General features: G+C 41.8%; 2 protein-coding genes across 2 annotated transcripts in view; one reads left to right on the top strand and one right to left on the bottom strand.

Annotated features, from left to right (window-relative positions):
* LOC114280735 (Pentatricopeptide repeat (PPR) superfamily protein) overlaps positions 1-22,529 on the bottom strand; it is a 55,514-nt gene that overhangs the window by 26,031 nt on the left and 6,954 nt on the right. The window lies entirely within an intron of this gene.
* Positions 17,382-20,578, top strand: LOC114280736 (putative polyol transporter 4). The gene is made up of 2 exons (XM_028223110.2): positions 17,382-17,934; positions 18,806-20,578. Exons 1-2 carry the CDS (start codon positions 17,718-17,720, stop codon positions 20,167-20,169), a joined length of 1,581 nt encoding a protein of 526 aa, XP_028078911.2. The 5' UTR covers positions 17,382-17,717; the 3' UTR covers positions 20,170-20,578.

Here is a 22,529-nt window from a genome sequence, read left to right as displayed (position 1 = left end):
TAATACCATATCAATCTAAAAACAAGAGGTCAAATCTAACTTTAATAAATTATTGAACAATTCTGAACATGCACATAGACATACACATATGTAGGGACATAATTTTTGAGTGACAACACGTGGCCGAGGTGGCACCGAAATGCCAGCCGAGGTGCCACGTGTCCTGGACATGACGCCGAGATTATCTCGACTAGGCCGAGGTTATCTGTAAAGATATCGGAATTCGGGATAAGCGGATAAGGGACAAAAGTCCTAGAATGAGAAAGGACTTCAATTTGGATAAAGATAAGACTCGCAGGGAGTTTATTCCAATCTAATTAGGAGTCCAAGATTAGCATTGAGCCAGAGTCCATTAAAGCTAGGCTTCTATTAGGATTAGGTCAGTGTTGGCTATAAAAGAGAGGCGCCCTCGTGGGTCTAACGTACGCTTTTTGTATTCTGAATAGTGAGTTAAGCATTTTTTTCTATCTTTGAGAGATAATTGACTTGATCGTCGGAGTGCCCTCGGGTGGACGAACCACCGCCGGAATCTTATTTTTCTGTGACAAGTCGTTCAGGCTTAATCTATTCTGCTGGTGTTCTCCAGCTGAGTACCTGTTTGGCAGTGTGGTCAGAAATTGACACACACAATTTTATGTCGTTTGTAGGAAAGAAAGGAGAATAGATGGCCAACGACGGACAGAAAGAGAAGGTTGGGGACGACATCCCTACTAGGAGTGGTAAGCACTTTGATCCCAACATAGAGGAGGATAATTGCAATGAAGAGAACTCGGGATTAGAATCCCAGAGAAAAAGACGTCGGCCAGGAGGGCAACGTACCAAAGAAATCAGACTGAAGTGGATACTAGAATGAGGACGACCTCCAGGTATGGAAATATAGATGCCTACAGAGGGACGGCGAGATGAAGGGAATGGCAAACAAATTGGCGGACCTACAAACGGTCATCAATTTCATGATGCAGAACAACGTCATGCAACCACCATTCCCATTACAAGATATGTCGATTCCAGCGGCCAAGAAAGATGCCCAAAAATGGGGCCAGAAAACAGTTCCTGCAGTCCCTCAGCACGACAGGATTAAGGGACATTCTCACCGGCTTTCACGGGAGGTCGGGCATGAAGAATCAACGAGGAGAGAATCCCAGAAGACACGTCGAACTAAAGAAGCCTGCACTAAAGAATATCGGGATATTCAGGCAAAGGAACTCTATTTCGACACGACCAATGGAAGGAGGTCCAAAAAGACTCATAATGACACTAGAAGTAGTGCACCAAAAAGGCTAAAATCCGGAGATAGCTGAGCCCCTGGATGGACCAAGGAGGATCTGAGGGATTACCTCCAAAGGAAGCGACAGGATGCTGAGATGACTTCTCCGGTCAAACCGAGAATGCCGTTTTCGGTAGAATTGGATAAATTCGAAGCCCCGAAGAGGTTCAATATGTCGAGATTCTAGATATACGACGGTAAGTCGGACCTCAACTTTCACGTTAGCTTGTACCTGAACTGGATGGCACTATACACCGAGAACGAGCCGTTGCTTTGCAAAGTGTTCCCCTCGTCCTTCAGGGAAATTGTATCGGACTGGTTTCACAAGTTGCCGAAAAGAACTGTAAAAACCTGGAAAGGCCTGGCCGAGATGTTCATGGCCAGGTTTGTGACAAACAAACTACAGCCATTAAGGGTGGACTCCCTGATGGCTTTGAGAATCAATGTGGATGAAAGCCTTAGGGCCTACGCCAAGAGGTACTATGAGGTGTTCAACTGAATACTAGGGTGTAACCAAGAGGTAGCGGTCGTGTCTTTTAAGAACGGCCTGAATGATGATTGTCTACTTCGAAAATCATTGGCAAAAACACTGCTAAAAAGTATGGGGAATTAATGGCCAGAATAGAGAAGTATGCCAGAGCCGAAGAGGACATGCCGGGGACAAAGACGTCAAAACAAGAGAAGAGAAACGGCTCACCGAAGCGAGACCGAGGTAATGGCGGATACAATAAGCCAGAGATAGGATTAAGGGCTGCGCAGACAGTCACAACCGTATTCCGAATCCCGGTTTACAAAATCTTGGAGAAAATCTAAAATCAACCCTATTACAGAGCACCAGTAAGGGTTCTAGGGGAATTTATGGAAAAAAGCCTTGGCAAGCACTGTGCTTACCACAATGAAGATGGGCATCTGACTCAGGGGTGCAGAGCCCTGAAGGCACATCTGGAAGACCTGGTAAGACAAGGTCATTTAAGGGACCTTGTAGACGAGACCAGGACAAGGGAAGAGCAAGCAAGACTGCCTTAGGCACCGGCAGCACCACCTCCTCCAGTACCACAACCGCAGGCAGGCGGACCTTGAGTGATCAATGTAATTCACTCGAAGGTCAATGAGAACGAAATATGTGGGGGGACTCAGAAGGTAAAGCACTTACAGCATGTGTACTAGGTCCGGTAGAAAAGACCTACGGCAGACGAGTGCCAAGGACCAGTGGTGTCCTTTACTGAAGATGACCTAGAGATAGTACAATATCCACACAACGATGCCTTGGCAATATCCCTCCAAATTGGATAATGCCAAGTGAAACACATCTTAATTGACTAGGGCAGCTCTTGTGACATTATGTATGTCAAATATTACAAGGAGCTTAGCCTTCACCAAGATGATCTGGAGCAATCTAACGGTCTAATGGTTAAGTTCAATGGAACGCCGACGTGGCTCCTAGGAGCAGTAAGTTTGGAGGTGCAGGCTGGTACCACGAAGGTAAAAACTGAGTCACGGTAATTGACACTCCCTCCCCTTACAATGCTATCTTGGGAAGGCCATGGCTGCATGTAATGGGGGTTGTTCCCTCAACGTTGCACCAGCTGTTGCGATTCCCATTAGAGCATGGCATTAAGGAGGTCAGAGGGGATCAAGTGCAGGCAAAGAATTGCTCCATGGCAGCAATGAAATCTACCTGCAATATACGAGAAGCAAAAGCAGCAGAGATCGAGGATGAGAACATGGAAGTCCTGGATGACGTCGGCAAAGAGCCAGCCGAGAAAAGTGAGGAAGCCTTGAAGAAAATCTTTGTCCAGCAAAGGGATGAAGAGCGCTTATTCCTTCTCAGCTCGGGCTTGGCCGAGGTAAAGGAAAAAGAGCTAGAGGCGTTCTTGAGAGAAAACATTGAGGTGTTTGCCTGGACGCCGTATGAGATGCCTAGCATTGACCCCGAGATCACTTGTCATAGACTGAATGTGGACAGATCGGCCAAACTTGTCATCCAACGAGCAAGAAGGCCGACGTTGATGCATGTTGAGGTAGTAGAAGAGGAAATGGATAAACTTCTAGAGGCCAAAGCCATACGAGAGTTAAACTACTCAACATGGCTATCAAACACGATCGTCGTGAAGAAAAAGAATGGGAAGTGGAGGGTCTGCATGGACTTTACCAACCTGAACAAAGCTTGTCCCAAAGACAGTTTCCCACTACCCAAGGTTGACCAATTGGTAGATACCACTTCAGGGCATGGAAGGATGAGCTTCCTGGATGCTTATAGGGGGTACCATCAGATAGCTATGTACCCCCTAGATGAGGAGAAGACTGCATTCATCACCCCAAAAGGGCTGTATTGCTACAGAGTGATGCATTTCGGGCTGAAAAATGCAGGAACAACTTACCAGAGACTAGTGACCAAGATGCTTAGGCATCTAATAGGTAGAACAGTGGAGGTATACATAGATGACATGGTCATGAAGACCAAGGAACCTGAGGATCATCTGGAAGACTTAAAGGCAGTTTTTGACATCCTTAGAACATATCGGCTCCGACTCAATGCATCGAAGTGCGCATTTGGAGTTGGGTCTGGTAAGTTCTTACCAGAAGGGGCATTGAGGCTAGCTCGAATCAGATCAAGGCCATTCTGGAGTTAAAAAGTCCAACGTCAGCAAAACAAGTGCACATGCTGACTGGCAAGGCTGCAGCCCTAAACAGATTCATAAGCAGAAGCTTTGACAAATGTAAACCTTTCTTCAGCTTAGTGAAGAAAGCCACCGACTTCTTATGGACAGAAGAGTGCGAAGTCGCCCTGGCTGACTTGAAGAAGTATTTGACCACAGCTCCAGTTCTTTCAAATCTAGTAACTGGAGAAGAGCTATTCTTATACTTGGCAGTTTCAGAGCATGCAGTGAGTGCAATAGTAATCAGAGAAGAAAAGGGAGAGCAAATGGCAGTTTACTACGTGAATAAAACCCTAGCTGATGTAGAGACCAGATACCTACCCTTGGAGAAGCTAACACTGGCTTTAGTAATGGCTTCTAAGAAGCTGAATCATTATTTTCAAGCCCACAAAATTGTGGTGTTAACTGAGCATCCCTTGAAGTCCCTGTTGCAGCAGGGAGATTTGACAGGTAGGATGGCTAGATGGGCAGTGGTGTTGGGCCAATACGACCTGAAATTCAAACCCAAAACATCAATCAAAGGCCAAGTTTTGGCCAACTTCGAGGTCGAGTTCACACCAAGCGCCATCACACATCCGGCTCCGACGAGCCGAGGTCTAGGTGAACAAGGAGAAACCCAGTTGGGGATAGCCAAACAGAGGAAAGATGAGAAACTCAGGCCCTGCAATATTTACGTTGGCGACTCCTTCCACCTATTTGTTGACGGAAGTTCAAACCGACAAGGGGCGGGGGCAGGAGTAGTGCTAGTATCGCCAGATGGACAAATACTGGAACAATTCATTCGTTTGGCGTTTAAAGCCTCAAACAATGAAGCAAAGTATGAAGCACTGATCGCAGGATTAAAGCTGGCAGTAGCAATGGAAGCTGACGAGGTAATAGTCTTCTGTGACTCCCAACTTATCATCAACTAGGCAATAGGCCAATATGCAGCCCGAGATTAAAGGATGTTGACCTATGTAAAGGAGGTAGACAGACTGGTAGCCTTATTCCAGAATTGCCGACTACAGTAGGTTAGCCGAGATGACAACAGCCATGCTAATGCTCTGGCCAACCTGGCTAGTGCAATAAAACCTGGAGAGGCAAGGACGATAATGGCGGACTACTTGTCAGGTTCAAGCATAGAACCACTGAACACAGAGCACGAAGCAATGTGTGTGGAAATGGGACCAAGCTGGATGGATGCAATAATAGTATTCCTTAAAGAGAAAAAACTGCCAGATAATCATAAAGAAGCACACAAGATCAAACTGAAGTTGGCAAGATTCAGTTTGACAGCAGAAGGACATCTCTACAGAAGATCTTTTACTGGACCCCTTTTGAGGTGTGTACATCCTTCACAAGTTGAAGACTTCTTGTATGAGATACACGAAGGAGTATGTGGAAGCCACACAGGGGGCAGGGCACTTGCTCATAGGGCCATTACTCAGGGATACTGGTGGTCCTATATGCAGAAAGATGCTGAAGCCTATTGTAGACGTCCCCGAACGTCCCGGGAGGGAATCCCGTTTTGTTCATTTGGGCTCACTACAGTTCGGACTCAATGTCACGGTTCTTAATCTAATCTCGCAATGTGCAATGCAAGATTGATAAATCACCAAAGAGTCCAAGTCTGAGAAATCGTTTTGGAAAATAGATTTTTAGAAAGAAGTGCCAAACATGGACTGCTTTGCCAGATACAGAGTTGCCACCTAAATATTTTATTTTGTGGGGAATTTAAGAAACCCTGACTTGTGCCTAAGGGCACGTGTCCGTCATCACCAAAGTTGCCTTGGCTCGGGAACTTGGGTACGATTGGGGAATGTCATTTTATGAGCACCCCCACTCGCCCGATCAAAGATCGGCCTCTACTAACCATAATATCGAGTTTTGAAAACATTATGCGCTCTTATTCTGGTTATTAGCCTAGAATTACTATGTGATGCACACAACATACAAGTATAGACTGGATCGTTTGAGTTGGAACAAAACATTTCATGTTTGTTTATTTGAAAGATGGTTTGATAGTGCTACTCGCAAGTAGGCTAAGACGTGGATTTGCCACCCTCAAGTGGGCTTAAGAAAACATGATTTTGCCACTCTCAAGTGGGCTTAAAACTCTCAATTGGTGAATTGTTTCAATTCAAATAACCCAACCTTCACCCACAAGCATTCAGGCAGTTATATCACATAAGCAAATAGCCTCATGGTAAGCATGCTATCATGGCAGTCACTCACACGCATGCAAGGATGCTAAAGCATAAATACTTACTGAGTACTCCAAACCAAAGAAAGAAGCTAATTAGAAATCATGCATGAATCCTAACTATGCTGGAATGCCTAATGCAACACATGCAAAAATCCAATTAAGAGAGGCTCGGCTATTCTAAAATGGCATATGAAATGCAACAACTGATACACGTATTCAACTCGGAATTAAAATACAATGCAGTTAGTATGATGCGCTGAGCCCGGTGCATGCAAGATAGATAAATGGATGCAAACATGCGAGCATAAGTATGCTAATTGAAACGTGCCCTAAACTAACCATCATAAGCTGGTAAATAAAAGCGAGAAAGACGTGGGGTTGGAAGACATGCATCACACACACACGCACACTTATTACAACATTGCCCTCCTCGGAGGGTCCAAATAAATAATACAGAATCGAAGTCACTAATTATTACACAATACTAGCTAATTAACAAATTAACTAAACTAGCATGTAAACTAAATGAAAGTGGGCTGCCTCGGCTCTGTTTTGGATGACAATGGATGCATGCATGCTCGAGTTGCCTTGCCAAGAAATCCATCGCGATGCCCCGACTCGCTTTTGTTTGCAATTGAACTCAGAAACTTGCACAAAGCTCCAGAAGGCTGAAACTTCACCCTGGGAAGCTGTGGGAAGGCTGCCGACAGCCCTTGGCCTTGGAGACCACCTGCCGACCACCTTTTGTGGTGGAGACCAAAAGAGGTGGTCGGCCTACCAGAAAAGCTGGTCGGCCGACCAGTTTCTGCCTCATGTTCTTGGTTTTCTACAACACAAAGCAAGAGAGAGGCATAGCAAGGTATTTTCAATAAATGTGTGCATGACCACTCTTCCCATCATTGCATAAGCTCCAGGGAGTGTAGTCCTTGATCCTCGTGCCATCAATCACGCATCCCGATGCATGATGGCCGAGGAGTCGGATTGCACGACTTGATGTAAAATAAATGCACAAATGAACACAATAAGGCCTAAACTCCATCATGGGCAATCTGGAGTGTCGGCGACCGAGAATCGAGGCACGTTTCGTCACTTGGAGTACGAAACGTCCCTCGTTTCCCGTATTTGGACTAAACCCTATTCCAAACACAATGCAATATATATGGAATGTCATGGCATGCAAACACAATGTAACAACTAGCATGCAATCCTAAACGAAATGCAAATAAGACATGCAAACATGCAAGGAAAGACATGCAAAGGTGCAACTAGCATACGCAATGCTATGAACTACAAATGGCATACTCAATGCACATGACGCTATATGGCATACACAACGCACATATGACGATGGACATACACAAAGGCATAATCAAGGCATACACAATGCGACGATCAAGCACGCGACAACATGGACATGGCATACATAATGCAAGATGGACTTAAACTAAAATGAATGGGCCTCAGCCACACCCAAATCAGTGGCCAAACATGATGGAATGAAAGGTAGGAACACTCATGCAAACATGCTCGATGCAAGGGATCGAACCTAAGGCATCAAATGCCACTCTACCAAAGCATGGCAAGGGATTAATATATGGCATACAATCATACATTTTCCAGCTCTGAAATGATATGCAAGATGGTCCCGAATCATGCAAATATGTCACACAATGCATGCTAGATGGCCCGAATACTGAAACTAGTGAAGTGCATTACACTAGAGGTACACAAAGCAATGCACAAATGGCAAAACCAGTCCCAAACAGACCCTAGGCAGGTCCAAGACAGTGGGAAAATGGCCGAAAATGATGGCTCAACATGCATAGAAATGAAGCTCATGCAATGGTCCAAAAACGAGGCAAACTAGCACGACTCTCAAACGCATTTAAAGAGTGGGAAACATGGGAATATGACATACATGTAAGCTCTGAAATATGATGCACAATGGCCTTAAAACATGGAAACACCTCAACATAAGCATGCGATAGGCTCTAAAACTCAAAACTAGGCAAGGGTATTGAACTACAACCATGCACAGCAAGCATTATTTGATCATGAGGCATAAAAAAAAAGCTAAGGCAGTCCAAAACATGCACAAAATCAGTTTAAAGCATAGCCAAAAGGTGCTAGAATCAAGGACCAAAATAGCATGCAACACAACCTAATAAAGAGGATTTGCACTACAAGTATATGAGGCAATCAAGTGGCCACCAAACCAGCAAAATTTAGAGGTATGGCATGCCAAATAAAGCCCAAAAACCCACTGAAATATGGTCCATGCATGCAAGAATGATAGGCTCCTTTGATAGGCTATAAAGTGGGTTGTTCTACACATGCAAGATGGACACCTAAAATGGAAAAATGGGCTTTGGACAGAGCCTATGCAGGTCCTAAAATCCACCAAAAAAGGCCTGAAACATGGCTTGAAAACATGCAAATGAGGGCTCCTTTGTTAGGCCAAAAGTGCTAGTAAACAAGACAAGGGGTGAGAGGGTCACCCATCTCTGATTTTGGTGCTCAAAAACACATAATAACCACTGAAAATCTGCTAGATTTCAGTGGTCAAAAGGGCCAACAAAGGTCAACACAAAGGCCCTAATGCATGGCTTAAAGCAAGATGAAATGAAGCATGCAAGGGGGTAGATGACCCCCAACAGAAAAATGGTCTCAAACAAACGTGTTAAGGACCTCAAAATAAGACTTTTTTTTAGTTTATGACAAAGCCCAAATATGCTTGCAAACTAGGCTAAGAGATGGAACAAAACAATGCTAAAAAGAGGGAAATAGAGTGTTACCCTTGTAGCCAAAGGGACCAGCAGCTTCGGGACCAAAACAGCAAGCCTTCAACCTCTAAAAATGGGCTCCAAGATGCTTAGGTTGATAGTGGAGGTGTTGTGCTAGGAGGTGGTATGCAAAAGGGGCAAGAACTATGGAGCTTTGAAGCCAAAATATAGAGACAAAGGGAGAGATATAGTGTATGCCCAAAAACCAACTTCTCAACCCTTGCAAAGGAAGAGGAGCTCTTCTTTTATAGAGAAACAAAGGTCCAAGCTTCCTCAAGAAGCTTGTGCAAAGGTCCAAGCTTCTTGAGGAAGCTAGAGCAAAAGGCGTCAAGATTCTTGAGGAAGTTAGAGCCAAAGGGTCAAGCTTCTTCAAGAAGCTAAAAAGGGTTCAAGCTTCTCTTAGAAGCTTAGAGCAAAAGGCCAAGCTTCTTTAAGAAGCCAAAACAAGGTTGCCAATCCTCCATACACGTGTATGAAGGATGCAGTCTGTGCCCTCCAGCTGGCACACACTCACAGAGACAGAAAAGGGGGAAGTAGGCCGACTAGTTCAAGTGGTCAGCCGACCACTTGCCCTGGTCGACCGACCAGGGTCAAAAGGTTCAAGCTTCAAAAGCTGGTCGGCAGCCTTTACTGGTGGCCTCCCAACTCAATGCAAGCTAGTGGTATGGTGGAAGACCAGTAATTGTGGCTCAAAAGTTAGGGAGACCAACTACTTGACAAGAAAAATCGATCGGCGGGGAAAAGTGGTCTCCAAGAAGAACAGGTGGTCTTCCACCCTTGTACCACCTTCCAAACAATGAAAATAGGGTCCATGCCGAAAATGAACCAGGACAGATGCAAAACGAGGGTTCGGGGGCCGAAACGTGCAGCCAGGTGCCCCGAAAACTGATTGTTAAGCATTGAAAGTGCCATGTGACCACGAAGGTGGTCTCCTGGGCCACAGTGTCCCTCTAGAGAGAGGAAACAAGGTGTGTGCTAAAAACCATAGCAAACGGAGAAAGTTAAGCGATCCCGAACTGAGGCGCACGGCCAACGGCTCCGAAAACTGAAAACTGGTCTCCAAACGGGAACAGTGGTCTACGACCACGAAAAGTAGCCTACGGCCACTGAGAGATGGTCTACGAGACCTCTCTCTCCCTTCGGGAAGAGAAAATAGAACCTGGTTCGCAAACCGAGGCAAAGCACAAAAAAGTCCCGAAGTCTGGAAACAAGGCTCTCAACTGAGACTCCGTAACCTCAGAACGAGCACAACATGCGCAATCACCGAGCGCTCAATCGATGACGTCTGAGTCTTAAGGTCGGTCAAAAATGGGGTGTCTACACCTATGTCATAAATGTGAGAAGTGTCAGAAGTTTGCACCTTTGATACACCAACCAGCAGCAAATCTGAACCCAGTGTCCAACCCTTGGTCATTTGCCCAATGGGGCATGGACCTTGTTGGACAGCTGCCTTAGGCAACTGGACAAAGGAAGTACTTGCTAGTGGCAACAGATTACTTCACCAAGTAGGTTGAAGCTGAACCCTCTGCAAAAATTCGGGACATTGATGTAAAGAATTTCATATGGAAGAACATCATCACCACGTTTGGGATCTCAAGAGCAATAATAGCAGACAATGGTACTCAGTTTGACAGTAAGCTCATCAAGAGCTTCTGTGCAAAGTACAAGATCAAGAATTACTATTCCACTCCAAGTTTCCCTCAAAGCAATGGACAAGTAGAAACATTCAACAAAGTCATATTGGATGGGATCAAGAAGAGGCTGGAAGCAGCTAAGGGAAAGTGGGTGGATGAGTTACCTAGTGTACTTTGGGCATATTGGACTATGCCGAGAAGATCAACTAGGGAATCCCCATTTGCCATGGCTTTTGGCATAGAGGCAGTAATCTCATTAGAGGTCGGCATCCCAGGGATTAGAACCCAGGGAGTGGAAAATGGGAATAATGATGCATTTTTGGCCTGAGATCTAGACCTACTAGAAGAAAGAAGGGAGAAGGCAACAATTTGGCTGGGGTTATACCAACAGCAGCTTGCTAAGGCTTATAATAAGAAGGTTCCCACGAGAGTTCCAAGTTGGGGACCTCGTCCTAAGAAAGGTCGTCAGTAACAAGAATGATCCCAAAGAGGACAAGCTTGGCCCAAATTGGGAGGGACCTTATAGAATCATCTTTGTCCTGGGCAATGGTGCATATCGGCTTGAAGACAACGAAGGCAAAGAGTTGCCAAGACCCTGGAATACTTGCAATCTGAAGTTTTTCTATCATTAGATTTTTGTGTTTTTTAAGTTTCTTGTTATTAGCCGAAGTAATAATAAAGTCTTAGCATGATTTTTAAACTTGTGTAGTATGACTGACCAGTCACTTGGCGATATTTCTGTTTGAAACATGACGAATAACTTAGACTTATTATATGGCAGAGTTGAATTATACTTGCATATAATAGAGTTGAACTAAGTTAGTGATATTTTTGATTGAAATATGACGAATAACTTAAACTTATTACATAACAGAGTTGAATTATACTTGCATTTAATAGAGTTGAACTAAGTTGGCGATATTTTTGATTGAAACATGACGAATAACTTAGACTTATTATATGGCAAAGTTTTTCTACTTGCATATAATAGAGTTGAACTAAGTTGAATTAACCTGGTCTTGCGATATCGACGGAGTCAGACACAGATTGAAACTAAGCACGTGTCAGTTAGATTAACAAAGAGACCAATGTTGGTAACCTTGGCCAGTCTTTGTTTGAATCTGACCTTGGTGACGAGGTCAAAGCCACATGCTTAATGAGAACCCAAGTGGAACTTAAGTTCAAATTAGGGGGCGGAAGGCTGGAGAATGATGCTTGGGTGCTGAAATCTATAAGCTAAGGTTGGTTTAACACTTGTTAAAATTTAAAGAAAAATTTACAAGTTGAAGTTAAGTCGATGTTATGTTAAAGGAAAGATGGTTTAACACTTGTTGAAATTTTAAAAATTTACAAGTTGAAGTTAAGCCAAGATTATATTGAAAGAAATATCTATGTACTTACCGAGATTACCATGTTGCCAAGACTTGGAAGATATTTGAAGATAGAAGTCTTGCTAAGTAAAAGTAAAGTGACAGGTTTTCTGTAGCACTTGTGAAAATATTTTTAACAATGTTTTCAAGTATTAAGCCAAGGCCGAGATAAGCAAAATTGGAAGTTTCGCCTGAGGTACGTTAATCCGAGAAAACTATACAAGAAAGGCATAAACTGAAGACATGCAAAATATTCTAAGTATGGAAGTAGTAAAGCATACAAACATGCAAACACTTGGAAGAAGAAGTTGTCTTACATTCAGAGATGAAAAAGGGCACTTCGGCCTACAAAGGGCTTACTTGTTCAGATTACAAATGCACATCGGCCAAATAAAGAGTTAAACATTGCTTTAAAAGTAAAAAAAAAAAAGTAGTACAAGGTACAAGAAATAAAGAAGAACATCAAAATAGATTACTCGGCGTCAGCAGCGGACTATGTCTTGGCCCCAGAAGACAGTTGTGAAGACTTCTCGACAGCCTTCTCAGCCTCGAGCTCGGCGTCAATCTCTTTTAGAGTCTGATCGATGCTCTTCTCGGCGATTGGCACCTTGGAGGTTGTCTTCTAAGAGGAGGCACCCTTTGAGACTTCATCTTTCTCATCCTGAGTCAAGTCCAAGACTTGCTCATTCAGAGTTGGGGACTTGGCCCCAGTAGCTTCTTCGTCTTCTCGGCCTCAGCTTCCTCCTTGGACTCAACCTCGTCCTCGAATTGGCTTGGAGTAGGGAGGAATGACAGAATGAGTCGGCTTTCGTCTTTAAGCGGAGAATCCTCGGGGACAGCCACTTCTTTCAAAGCAGCCATCCAGCCAAGGGAGTAACCCTTGTTGCATGCCTTCTTAACCTGCTTCTTGTAGTCCTCGTAGACATCGGCTGCCCGCTCGGGGTAGGCTTTCTCGTCCGCCGCCCTGATCTCGGCCTCTTTTGTGGCCAAGGCAGCCCGGAGCTCGGCCTGGGCTTCGACCGTTTTTGCTTTGTCCTCTTTTTTCTCGGCTTCGAGGACCTTGGCAATGGCCTCAGCAGCTCCCACCCTCTCATCGGCCTCATCTTGGGCCTGTTTGGCCGCCTTAGCCTGATCCGTCAATGTCTTCATCTTAGCCTCGGCTCTGTTGACTGTCTTCAGCAAACTAGCAGCCTCCTTGGTCTTATTGACCAACTCCTTCTTGATGTCAAAAGCTTGCATTGCGAAGGAGTAAGCGTGTTGGATTGCCTAGAAAAAATGGACAGAACAAAAGTTAGTGAAATTCTCTAAGTATGGAAAAACAGATAATGAAAAGTACCAAGTGTTGGGGGCTTACTTGAACGGAGTGCGGTGCGGCAACATTAGAGCGAAGTTTTCGTATTCGTTGACCTCGGCGTTGCGTTCCAAGTCTTTTGGAAGGAGCAAGGCAATTGAGAGGGCAACGTCGACTTCAAGGTTAGTCACGCTATCGCCGGCCCTGACTGACTTGTCCTCAATAATGATTGAGGGGCCCATGGGGCATCAAATTTCATGGACCCCGAGGTCGTTGCTGACTCTGACCTCGGCTTCTTTGACCGGGTGGATTTAGAGGGAGCAGCCTCTGCAGGCCTCTTTTTGGCGGCGGAGGCACTTTTTTCCGCTTCAGCAATTTTGGAGATTAGCAAGGTATCCTCAGAGTCGATCTGAGTTACCGTTGCCTTAGGTTGGGCTTTCTTCAGTCTTTTTGGCTTTGGCTTTGGCTGAGACTGGGATGGTGAAGGTTGTGCGGTGACAAAGTCAGGGATGTCGGCTAGAAGGTCGTCTGCTACAACCTTCTTACAACCTATCTCGACGGCGACTACACTTCGACGTCGGCGTTTGCGTTGAGAAGGTGAGACTAGTTATGGAGCCGAGGTTGATGGATGTTCTGCTGGATCAGAGGTTGATCCCTGATCTGGCCGAGGTGATGAAGTTGTAGCAGGAGTTATTGTTGAAGAAGGAGACTTGCTTTTTCTCGGGATGTCGGGTAGAACAGATTTGTACGTCGGGATATAGTTGAGCAGCAAAGGAGCTTTCTGCTGCTCAACTGGCAGACCCAACAGCTTCTTAAAATCCTTGTTGGGATAAAAGTTTTTACGGAAGTCCTTTGGAGGTTGAGGAAGAACTGCAAAAATAAAACATACAGATGTTAGAACATATAAAAATATCAAAGTAAAAAAGACTTGAGAAGCAAGTAAAAGTAAACACTTGGCTCTTACCATCTCCCTCTCTGAATAACGTACGACTTAGAGGGTAGAGGTGAAGGTCATCATCTGGAAGGAACTCCCAGCTGCCCGAGACGATGAAGTAATCTTCCCCGGCGCCCTTGTTGGAATCAGGGAGGTCGGAGACGAGTTTGTATTGTGTGGACTTCAGCTTAAGGTAATAGACGTAGCCTTTTTTTGACTTAAGGCCACACATGGTGTAGCAATACTGGATGTCGACTAGAGTTACCCTAGCATTTTCTCGGCTAGCTAAAGCAATAATATCGTTGATGACTCTGTAAGAGTTAATGGCTAATTGCATTGGGTTGAGCTTATAATAGTGAAGGACTTCTCGAAAAAGAATATCGAGAAGGAGCCTAAGTCCACACTCTGTGAAGGCTACGACTGAAAAAGGCATAGAGTCGTCCTTGGGTATGATGGAGTCCTCCTCCCCAGGCAACCTGAGGTGGACATCGACAGTGATGACGAACTCCTGCCTGAAATATTCTAGCTTAATTGGGGTGTCTACCTTCCATCTCCACATACCCATGACGTCAGCTTAAGGGGGAAGTGTTAGATTGCAAAAGGAAGTGGTTTGATAGGGTTTAAAGGACCTCGACAAAACCTAAACGAATGCTGGGGCAAGGGTTTTTGAAGATCAAAAAGGTTTTAGGTTTGGTTTTCCTAAAGATCAAGTTTCTAAAATAAATCCCAAGCCTAAAACTATGGAAACAAGGATTGAAGGCAAGATTCTGGAGAACACAACAAGAAAACAGAGAAGAATAGAAATTCAGACTCAAGAAAACCAAAAGGGGTTCAAGAACATTGCATAAAATATAAATGTGCACAAATCAAGAACAGTGACAAGCTATCGAGAACATCAAGTATGTGTGTACGTGTGTATACCCAGAAACAGATGAAACAGAACATGTTTAAGTATACAAATGGTGAAATTTGAAACATAGACAGAAACAGGAGCATATGAATGTATTTATCATGTCAAATAAGCAGAGGCAACATAGTATGAAACTAAAAAGGGGGAAAAACAGTGGCTTACCACGGAAAATGACGCTGATATGAGACTCGCCAGAGTCTGACAGTGGAAATAGGTAGAGTAGAGCGGAAAGAGCTTCGCCGGAGGAGGTGAACAGAGTAGTTGCAGAGCTTCAGAGCTTGAAACAATAGAGGATTTGGAAGTAGAATGAGAGAGAACTTGCACGAAATTGGTGGTGGAAAAGTGAAAAGACGGAGAGAGAGAGAGAGATGATTTTGATCAAACACACAGAATGGTGGCAAAATGACAATTAGTGTTCCTAGGACGACGTGCTTGTCAGACGGTGCACGCAAAAGCAATGTGACTTAATGACGCGTGTCAGGTACGGCTCAGTAAGGGAAAGACACGAGGCAAAAACGGTTGAAATACTGTGCGTGACAGCTCATACGCATGTTGAAACTCTTGGAGTTCTTGATTTAATGGAGTAGGACCTCGGCTAGGGGGACGATCTTGGCTGAGAAACTTGAACAAACTTGGCTATTGGTTCTGAAGCATTGATGAAAACAGACTAAGTCTTGGGCGTACTGAGCCAACGAATGAAGACCTCGGTAATGAAGGACAAAGCGAGCTTAGCCGACGTGCTAAATGGAAGAAACGATATAGGTTCCATCACCTCAGGACGTCGAGGTAATAGAATCTAGGGGGCAGTTGTGGGGACATAATTTTTGAGTGACAACATGTGGCCGAGGTGGTACCGAAATGCCAGCCGAGGTGCCACGTGTCTTGGACATGACGCTGAGATTATCTCGGCTAGGCCGAGGTTATCTGTGAAGATACCGAAATCTGGGATAAGCGGATAAGGGACAAGAGTCCTAGAATGAAAGAGGACTTCAGTTTGGATAAAGATAAAACTCTTAGGGAGTTTATCCCAATCCAACTGGGAGTCCAAGATTAGCATTGAGCCAGAGTCTATTGAAGCTAGGCTTCTATTAGGATTAGGTCAGTGTTGGCTATAAAAGAAAGGCGCCCTCGTAGGTCTAAGGTACGTTTTTTGTATTCTAAATAGTGAGTTAAGCATTTTTTGTTATCTTTGAGAGATAACTGACTTGATCGTCGGAGTACCCCCGGTGGACGAACCACCGCCAGATTCTTATCTTTCTGTGATAGATCGTTCAGGTTTAATCTATTCTGCTGGTGTTCTCCAGCTAAGTACCTGTTTGACAGTGTGGTCAGAAATTGACATGCACAACATACATGGATGCATTTTTTTTAAAAAAAAAGTCAAAAAAAAAAAAATGGCCTTTAACCTATTTCCCAAAACATTTGTTTTGGGAAGTAAGAAAAAATCTAACTTATTAATTTTTTAAAATTTTTTTTTTAAAAAAAAATATATAAAAAAGTAGAGATATGATGAAATTCAAATAAATTAATAAGCTTATAAATTAGGTTTTCTTCCTTGTTCTCAAAAGGGACCACTGTAACTTTCTTTATCTAACAAAAACAAAAATAATAGTTATTTTTTTTATAAAAATAACTGAATAACACGATTTTTTTAAGACTTAATAGAAAATAAATTCATAAATTAAGACTTGTGTATAAATATTCCTAAAATTTTTGACAAAAAAATTGCACGTTACAAAGCTCTGCGAATCTTTAGAAAATCTTAGTTAAAAGAGAGAGAGAGAAGAAATTGCCACAAAAAACACATTTTTTATCACCAAAAAAAAAAAAAAAAACAAAAGAAGAAAGAACGAAAATAAAAGATGTTTCATATCTTGTCTTTGTTGAGTAATTTTTACACAAATATCAAATTATTCCTCCCAAGAGAGAAATAAACAGGTTTGATTAAATTGAAGTAATTGACAAAAATATGAAGGATTTTACGCTTATTTTGTCATGTGTGTTAAAAGTTAGTTTTTTTGACTTTTGAATTTTTTGAGTCATATTATCTTTTTATTTTTTTTGTAACTTTTTTTTAATAAAAGTTAAAAAATAAAAAAAATTAACCTTTAACCTATTTTTCAAAACAAGTGTTTTGAAAGTAAGAAAAAAGCTAACATATTGATTTTTAAAAATATGTAAAAAAATATAGATTTGATGAAATTTAAATAAGTCAATAAATTAATAAGTCAATAAATTAATAAATTAAATTTGAGAGAACATTGTAAAATTTTTTATCTAATAAAAACAAAAATAATAGGAGTAGTTATTTTTTTTATAAAAATAAGTGAATAACACGGTTTCTTTTATCACTACCAATAGCATTCTCCCAACGCTGTTGCTTGGAAAGCTCCCAACTCTGAGCTTATAATATGGTGCCGAGTCAAGGAAAAAAAGTTCTGTATTGTTTATGATCAGTTCATTTGTTTAAGGGTTGCTTACATGACAAATTAAGGGGTCCCACTTTTGTTTAATAGTCTTCCATCTTCTATTTTCAGATCTGAAAATGAAATGAGAGCCAGACCCAATTCCTGGGTTTTGCACTGAGTTTCAAGATTTGAAAACCTCATAAAAGATTTCTGGGTCTGTTGTATTTCTTTCATCTGATTTGATCTGAAACAGACACAGATCAGAGAAAGGGGAAATGGGATTGGTGGGTCTCCAAGAAAATGGTAATAGGGAAATGGGTTTGTCTGGTTTTCCTTTGGGAGCTAAGAACAAGTACAGGAGGATGGACTCTGAGCTCACAGAGGATGATGATTCACACCACCTTCAGCAGCAGCAAAGGAGCAGAAATACCAAGAAATATGTTCTAGCCTGTGCCATTTTTGCATCTCTCAATTCTGTTCTTCTTGGCTATGGCAAGAGCCTTTCTCTCAATCTTTGACCTCATTTCTGTAATTGATCACATGCTCATGTTCTTTACATATGGTTTGCTTGTTTGAATCTCACTTTTTTTTTAATCAAATAGTATTGCTTCTGTTGAACATGGCTCAATTCTGTTCTTCTTGGCTATGATAAGAGCCTTTTCTCTCAATCTTTGACCTCATTTGTGTAATTGATTACATGCTCATGTTCTCTGTACATATATGCTTTGCTTGTTTGAATCTCACTTTTTTTTTAATCAAATAGTATTGCTTCTTTTGAACATGGAAAGGTGAACTTGAGATGCATCTAGTTTTTTTTTTTTTTCTTCTTTTAGCACAAGGTAGGATGTTAGCGAGTTAGTAATTAGACTTCAACATGGTTTTCTCAAGGGCCGTAGTATACTCTACTTGTCCACCTGTGTCAGTCATAGGAGGGACCATAATGAATCCGGGTATTTGAAGTTACAAAGATCTGACACCTAAGCGCCTTCTCAAGACCACTTGGACTACATCCTGGGTCACAGATGCATCTGGGTTCATGGGATTGCATTCTTAAACCCTCCCTTTTTGGCTCTCTTTGGTTTCTGCAAGGCATGCCATTTTTTTATAAATAGAGGGCTCATTGAGATGCATCTGGTGGGTTCATAGGATAATTCTAAACCATTTATTCATGTTGTACTGCTTTTTATTTGGTTTCCTTGTCACATCTGTAGTTAATTTTAGGGGGTTAATGTCCCAATGTATTGATGTTCTTTTAACTCCCAACCATTTATTAGAAATTTCCTAATGGGCTTGACATGTGAATCTAAGGTATCTTGTTTACAAGGACAAGTTAGTTGGCTAATTAGGCTTTTACAACGTTCAGATGTAGGTGTTATGAGTGGAGCAATCCTATTCATTCAAGACGATCTGAAGATAACAGAAGTGCAACAAGAAGTGCTTGTCGGGAGTTTAAGCGTCGTTTCGCTTCTTGGTAGTTTAGCTGGTGGAAGAACATCAGATGCCATTGGTAGAAAATGGACAATGGGATTAGCTGCAATTATCTTTCAAACCGGTGCAGCTATAATGACTCTTGCTCCGACATTCCAAATCCTAATGATTGGGAGACTCTTGTGTGGGATTGGAATCGGCTTTGGAGTCATGATTGCCCCAGTCTACATAGCTGAGATATCACCGACAATCGCTAGAGGCTCTCTTACCTCATTCCCTGAGATTTTCATCAATCTTGGGATCCTACTCGGTTATGTCTCAAACTACGCATTTTCAGGTCTTTCAGTGCATTTAAATTGGAGGATAATGCTCGCTGTGGGAATTCTTCCCTCAGTATTCATTGGATTCGCTCTGTTCATAATCCCCGAGTCACCAAGGTGGTTGGTAATGCAGAATCGAGTTGAAGCAGCAAGAGCCGTGCTATTGAAAACTATTGAGAACGAGTCAGAGGTGGAGGAGAGACTCGGAGAAATACTATTAGCTGCTGGAATTGGTAGCGCTGAGAAGTATGAAGAGAAACCTGTTTGGCGCGAACTGTTGAGTCCTTCTCCTGCACTTCGCCGTATGCTAGTTACTGGTTTTGGAATCCAATGTTTCCAACAGATCACGGGTATTGATGCAACCGTGTATTACAGCCCCGAGATCTTCAAAGTAGCGGGTATTGCTGGTAACTCGAAGCTTCTTGCTGCAACTGTTGCTGTGGGAGTTACCAAAACTGCATTTATATTAGTTGCTATTCTTCTTATAGACAAACTTGGAAGAAAACCACTGCTATATATAAGCACAATTGGTATGACTATCTGTTTGTTTTGTTTGGGACTTACTCTATTATTGTTGAAGCACACACCTTTCGGGATTGGAATGGCAATACTGTCGGTTTGTGGAAATGTGGCTTTCTTCTCAGTGGGAATTGGTCCTGTTTGTTGGGTTTTGACATCGGAAATCTTCCCTTTAAGGCTGCGCGCCCAAGCTGCAGCACTCGGAGCTGTGGGTAACAGAGTGTGCAGCGGTTTGATTGCCATGTCTTTTCTCTCCATGGGACGTGCAATTACGATGGCTGGAACTTTCTTCATTTTTTCAGCAGTTTCAGCCGTTTCTGTTGCCTTTGTTTACGCACTTGTTCCTGAAACAAAAGGAAAATCACTGGAGCAGATTGAGGCATTGTTTCAGAGTGAACATGAGCAGCAAGGGAGTGGAGTGGAGCTTAGAGATGTTGAGCAGCTTGTGCAGAAAGAGTGATCCTCTCCAGGGATTGTTTCTGGCCCAATTCCAGTAAGTTCTTATGGCTATTGTATCGATGTGAGTACACAAATCGATGTCATGTTCTAAGTTGTATAAATCAAGAATTTCCCAGTTTCAAGCCTACAGGAATTCTGAGAATTATTGCCAGCACATGTAGGAATTGGTTCAGGATTTTTTTTTGTAAACTTGTGTCAGAAAATTAAGTGTATATCTATTTGTGTGGGAGAATGAGTTTAATTTAATAATTAGAAAAAAAACAAAAACAAAAAGAAAAAAAAAAGGGGAGAGAATCGGAATCAATGGCATGGTTGTGTTTTTGTCTGATGTATTTTCTGTTTTCTTATCCTGGAGTAAAGATGCAAAAACATAGAGGAAAAGTGATAAAACAATGTCCACGTTAAATTCATTTCATGTTCTATTTTATTTGTGCGACCTTGTTTGAGACCCCCAAGGGTCCACAAAGCAAAGCAAAGAATTGAAATTTTCCTTAATTTAATTGACAATTTGAGTGCTATTAAATATTCCCTGTACACATCAAAAGCAGAGTTATTGACTATCTAAGAAAAGCTAAGGTTTGGGAACAATCAAATGTATACAATTTTACTTCCAACATACTGAGAAACTGTTTCCATACTTTTCATAGTGCAGGAAAGAAGAATTCAAGATTAGTGGTGAAACAAAATAGGGGAAATATTAAAAAAATGAAAAGAAGGTAAAATAATTTAAAATTCATGATGTACTAATTTGTGTAAAAAAATGTCGTACTTTCATGTATTTAAAATTATTTTACTATGTTCCCACTTTTTTGATATTCCCCAACAAAATAAGCAAGAAAGACATATATTTGACATGAATTTATTTATTTATTCATTTTGGTACTTCATTAAAAATAGCATAGTACATAGAGGTAAAATACACAGTATAAGGGTTGTTTAGCTTGTTAGAGAATGGGCTCTTCTAACTGGAATTCTGGAAATTCTACAGAAGAGCAACTGGGAAACTGCAGCGGTAATATTACCTAGAAAATAGGGTTTTTTCTGAATATGAGGGAACACGATATAATAATATAAATAAATAAATAAGAAAACCGCCAAAGATAAACTGATAACCAAATTTGTGGAATATGATCTAGATTTTGTGAAGGCCAAATGAATTTTGAGAATAATATGGTTAATCTACAGATACAAAAACCTTGCATATTTGACATTTGTGCATAAAAACAAGAATATTGCTGTAATTTATGGTGATATCAAAATACCAATAATGGGCACAAGATGAACAAAGGTATCTGCAATGACAATTACAATAGAAGTGACAACCCTAGCAACGACCTCGTCTGTGTGCACAGCCATTTGCTATTCCAACAGGTTCTGTCACCTAATGGGGTTGGCATCATATTATGAACATTGAAACAATTCTTGCAGGAGCCATCACTAACCCTTTTAAGTCTGGCCACTTTCAAGGGCATGCCTTGGCACCACTGGAGGCTGTTACGACATATCCAGGAGTTTTTGGTGCTGGAGCTCAAGATATCCAGATGTCTCCTGTTTTTAACCCACAAGAGAAAACACATATTTTTTTCATGATTTTTTAAACATCACACACAACCATAAAAAAACAACAGAACAAAGAAGAATGACTTAAAAAGACATTTCATGGAGGGCCTGATAGCCTTGCATTCACATTTGCAAGTGAGGTCGAAGTGGGTGCCGTCGTGCAATCTTAATGCCCATATATTGGTAATTTCAGTTTCAGTTCCAATTTTTTGTAAAAGCGAATATGAAGTATAAAAATGATGCATAAACAACACATTTTAGATGAGTATGACATAAAAAATAAATAATAAATAAAACACAGACAAAACTAAAACCAAAAAGATAGACTACATTTTTGCTCGCTACATTTCTGGGCAACAAAACGACACATCCACAAATTTCAACATGAGAGCACATAATGAATTTGATAGAAATAAACAAAAAGCAGTTTTGAATGCTTTAATGTTTTATTAGCTTCTTTTGCATTGGTTGGTTGATAGGAGAAAAAATTCCAGGTTGGACATTATTCATTAAAAATTGTAGCCTTTTGTTTGTAGTTTATTCATATTGACTTGCTCAGAATGTAAATTCCCTGATACAAAGAATCACTAAACTCAATTGGTAAGCCAACATCAAACCGGTACAAAATTACAAATCTTAATTGGTAAGCCATTATTATAAGGAGCCAACTACAAATGATGGAAGAACTAAACCACTAATAGGAATAGATGATAGATGCAGGATAATAAAAAACAAATTATATATATAAGAAATCTAAGAATTTGAAAGGCTAAATCCCACGTTCCACAAAAAACCATCAAA

This window comes from Camellia sinensis, chromosome 7 (assembly GCF_055761805.1).
Source record: "Camellia sinensis isolate YWXY chromosome 7, ASM5576180v1, whole genome shotgun sequence".
Taxonomy (NCBI): domain Eukaryota; kingdom Viridiplantae; phylum Streptophyta; class Magnoliopsida; order Ericales; family Theaceae; genus Camellia; species Camellia sinensis.
Note: the sequence above shows the minus strand (reverse complement) of the source record. Positions and strands in the feature narration are given on the sequence as shown.

Coding starts and splice junctions, on each gene's coding strand:
- LOC114280736 (XM_028223110.2), top strand. CDS start 17,718: ATGGGATTGGTGGGTCTCCAAGAAAATGGTAATAGGGAAATGGGTTTG. Junction 17,935..18,805: donor TTCTGTTCTTCTTGGCTATG/GCAAGAGCCTTT, acceptor TACAACGTTCAG/ATGTAGGTGTTATGAGTGGA.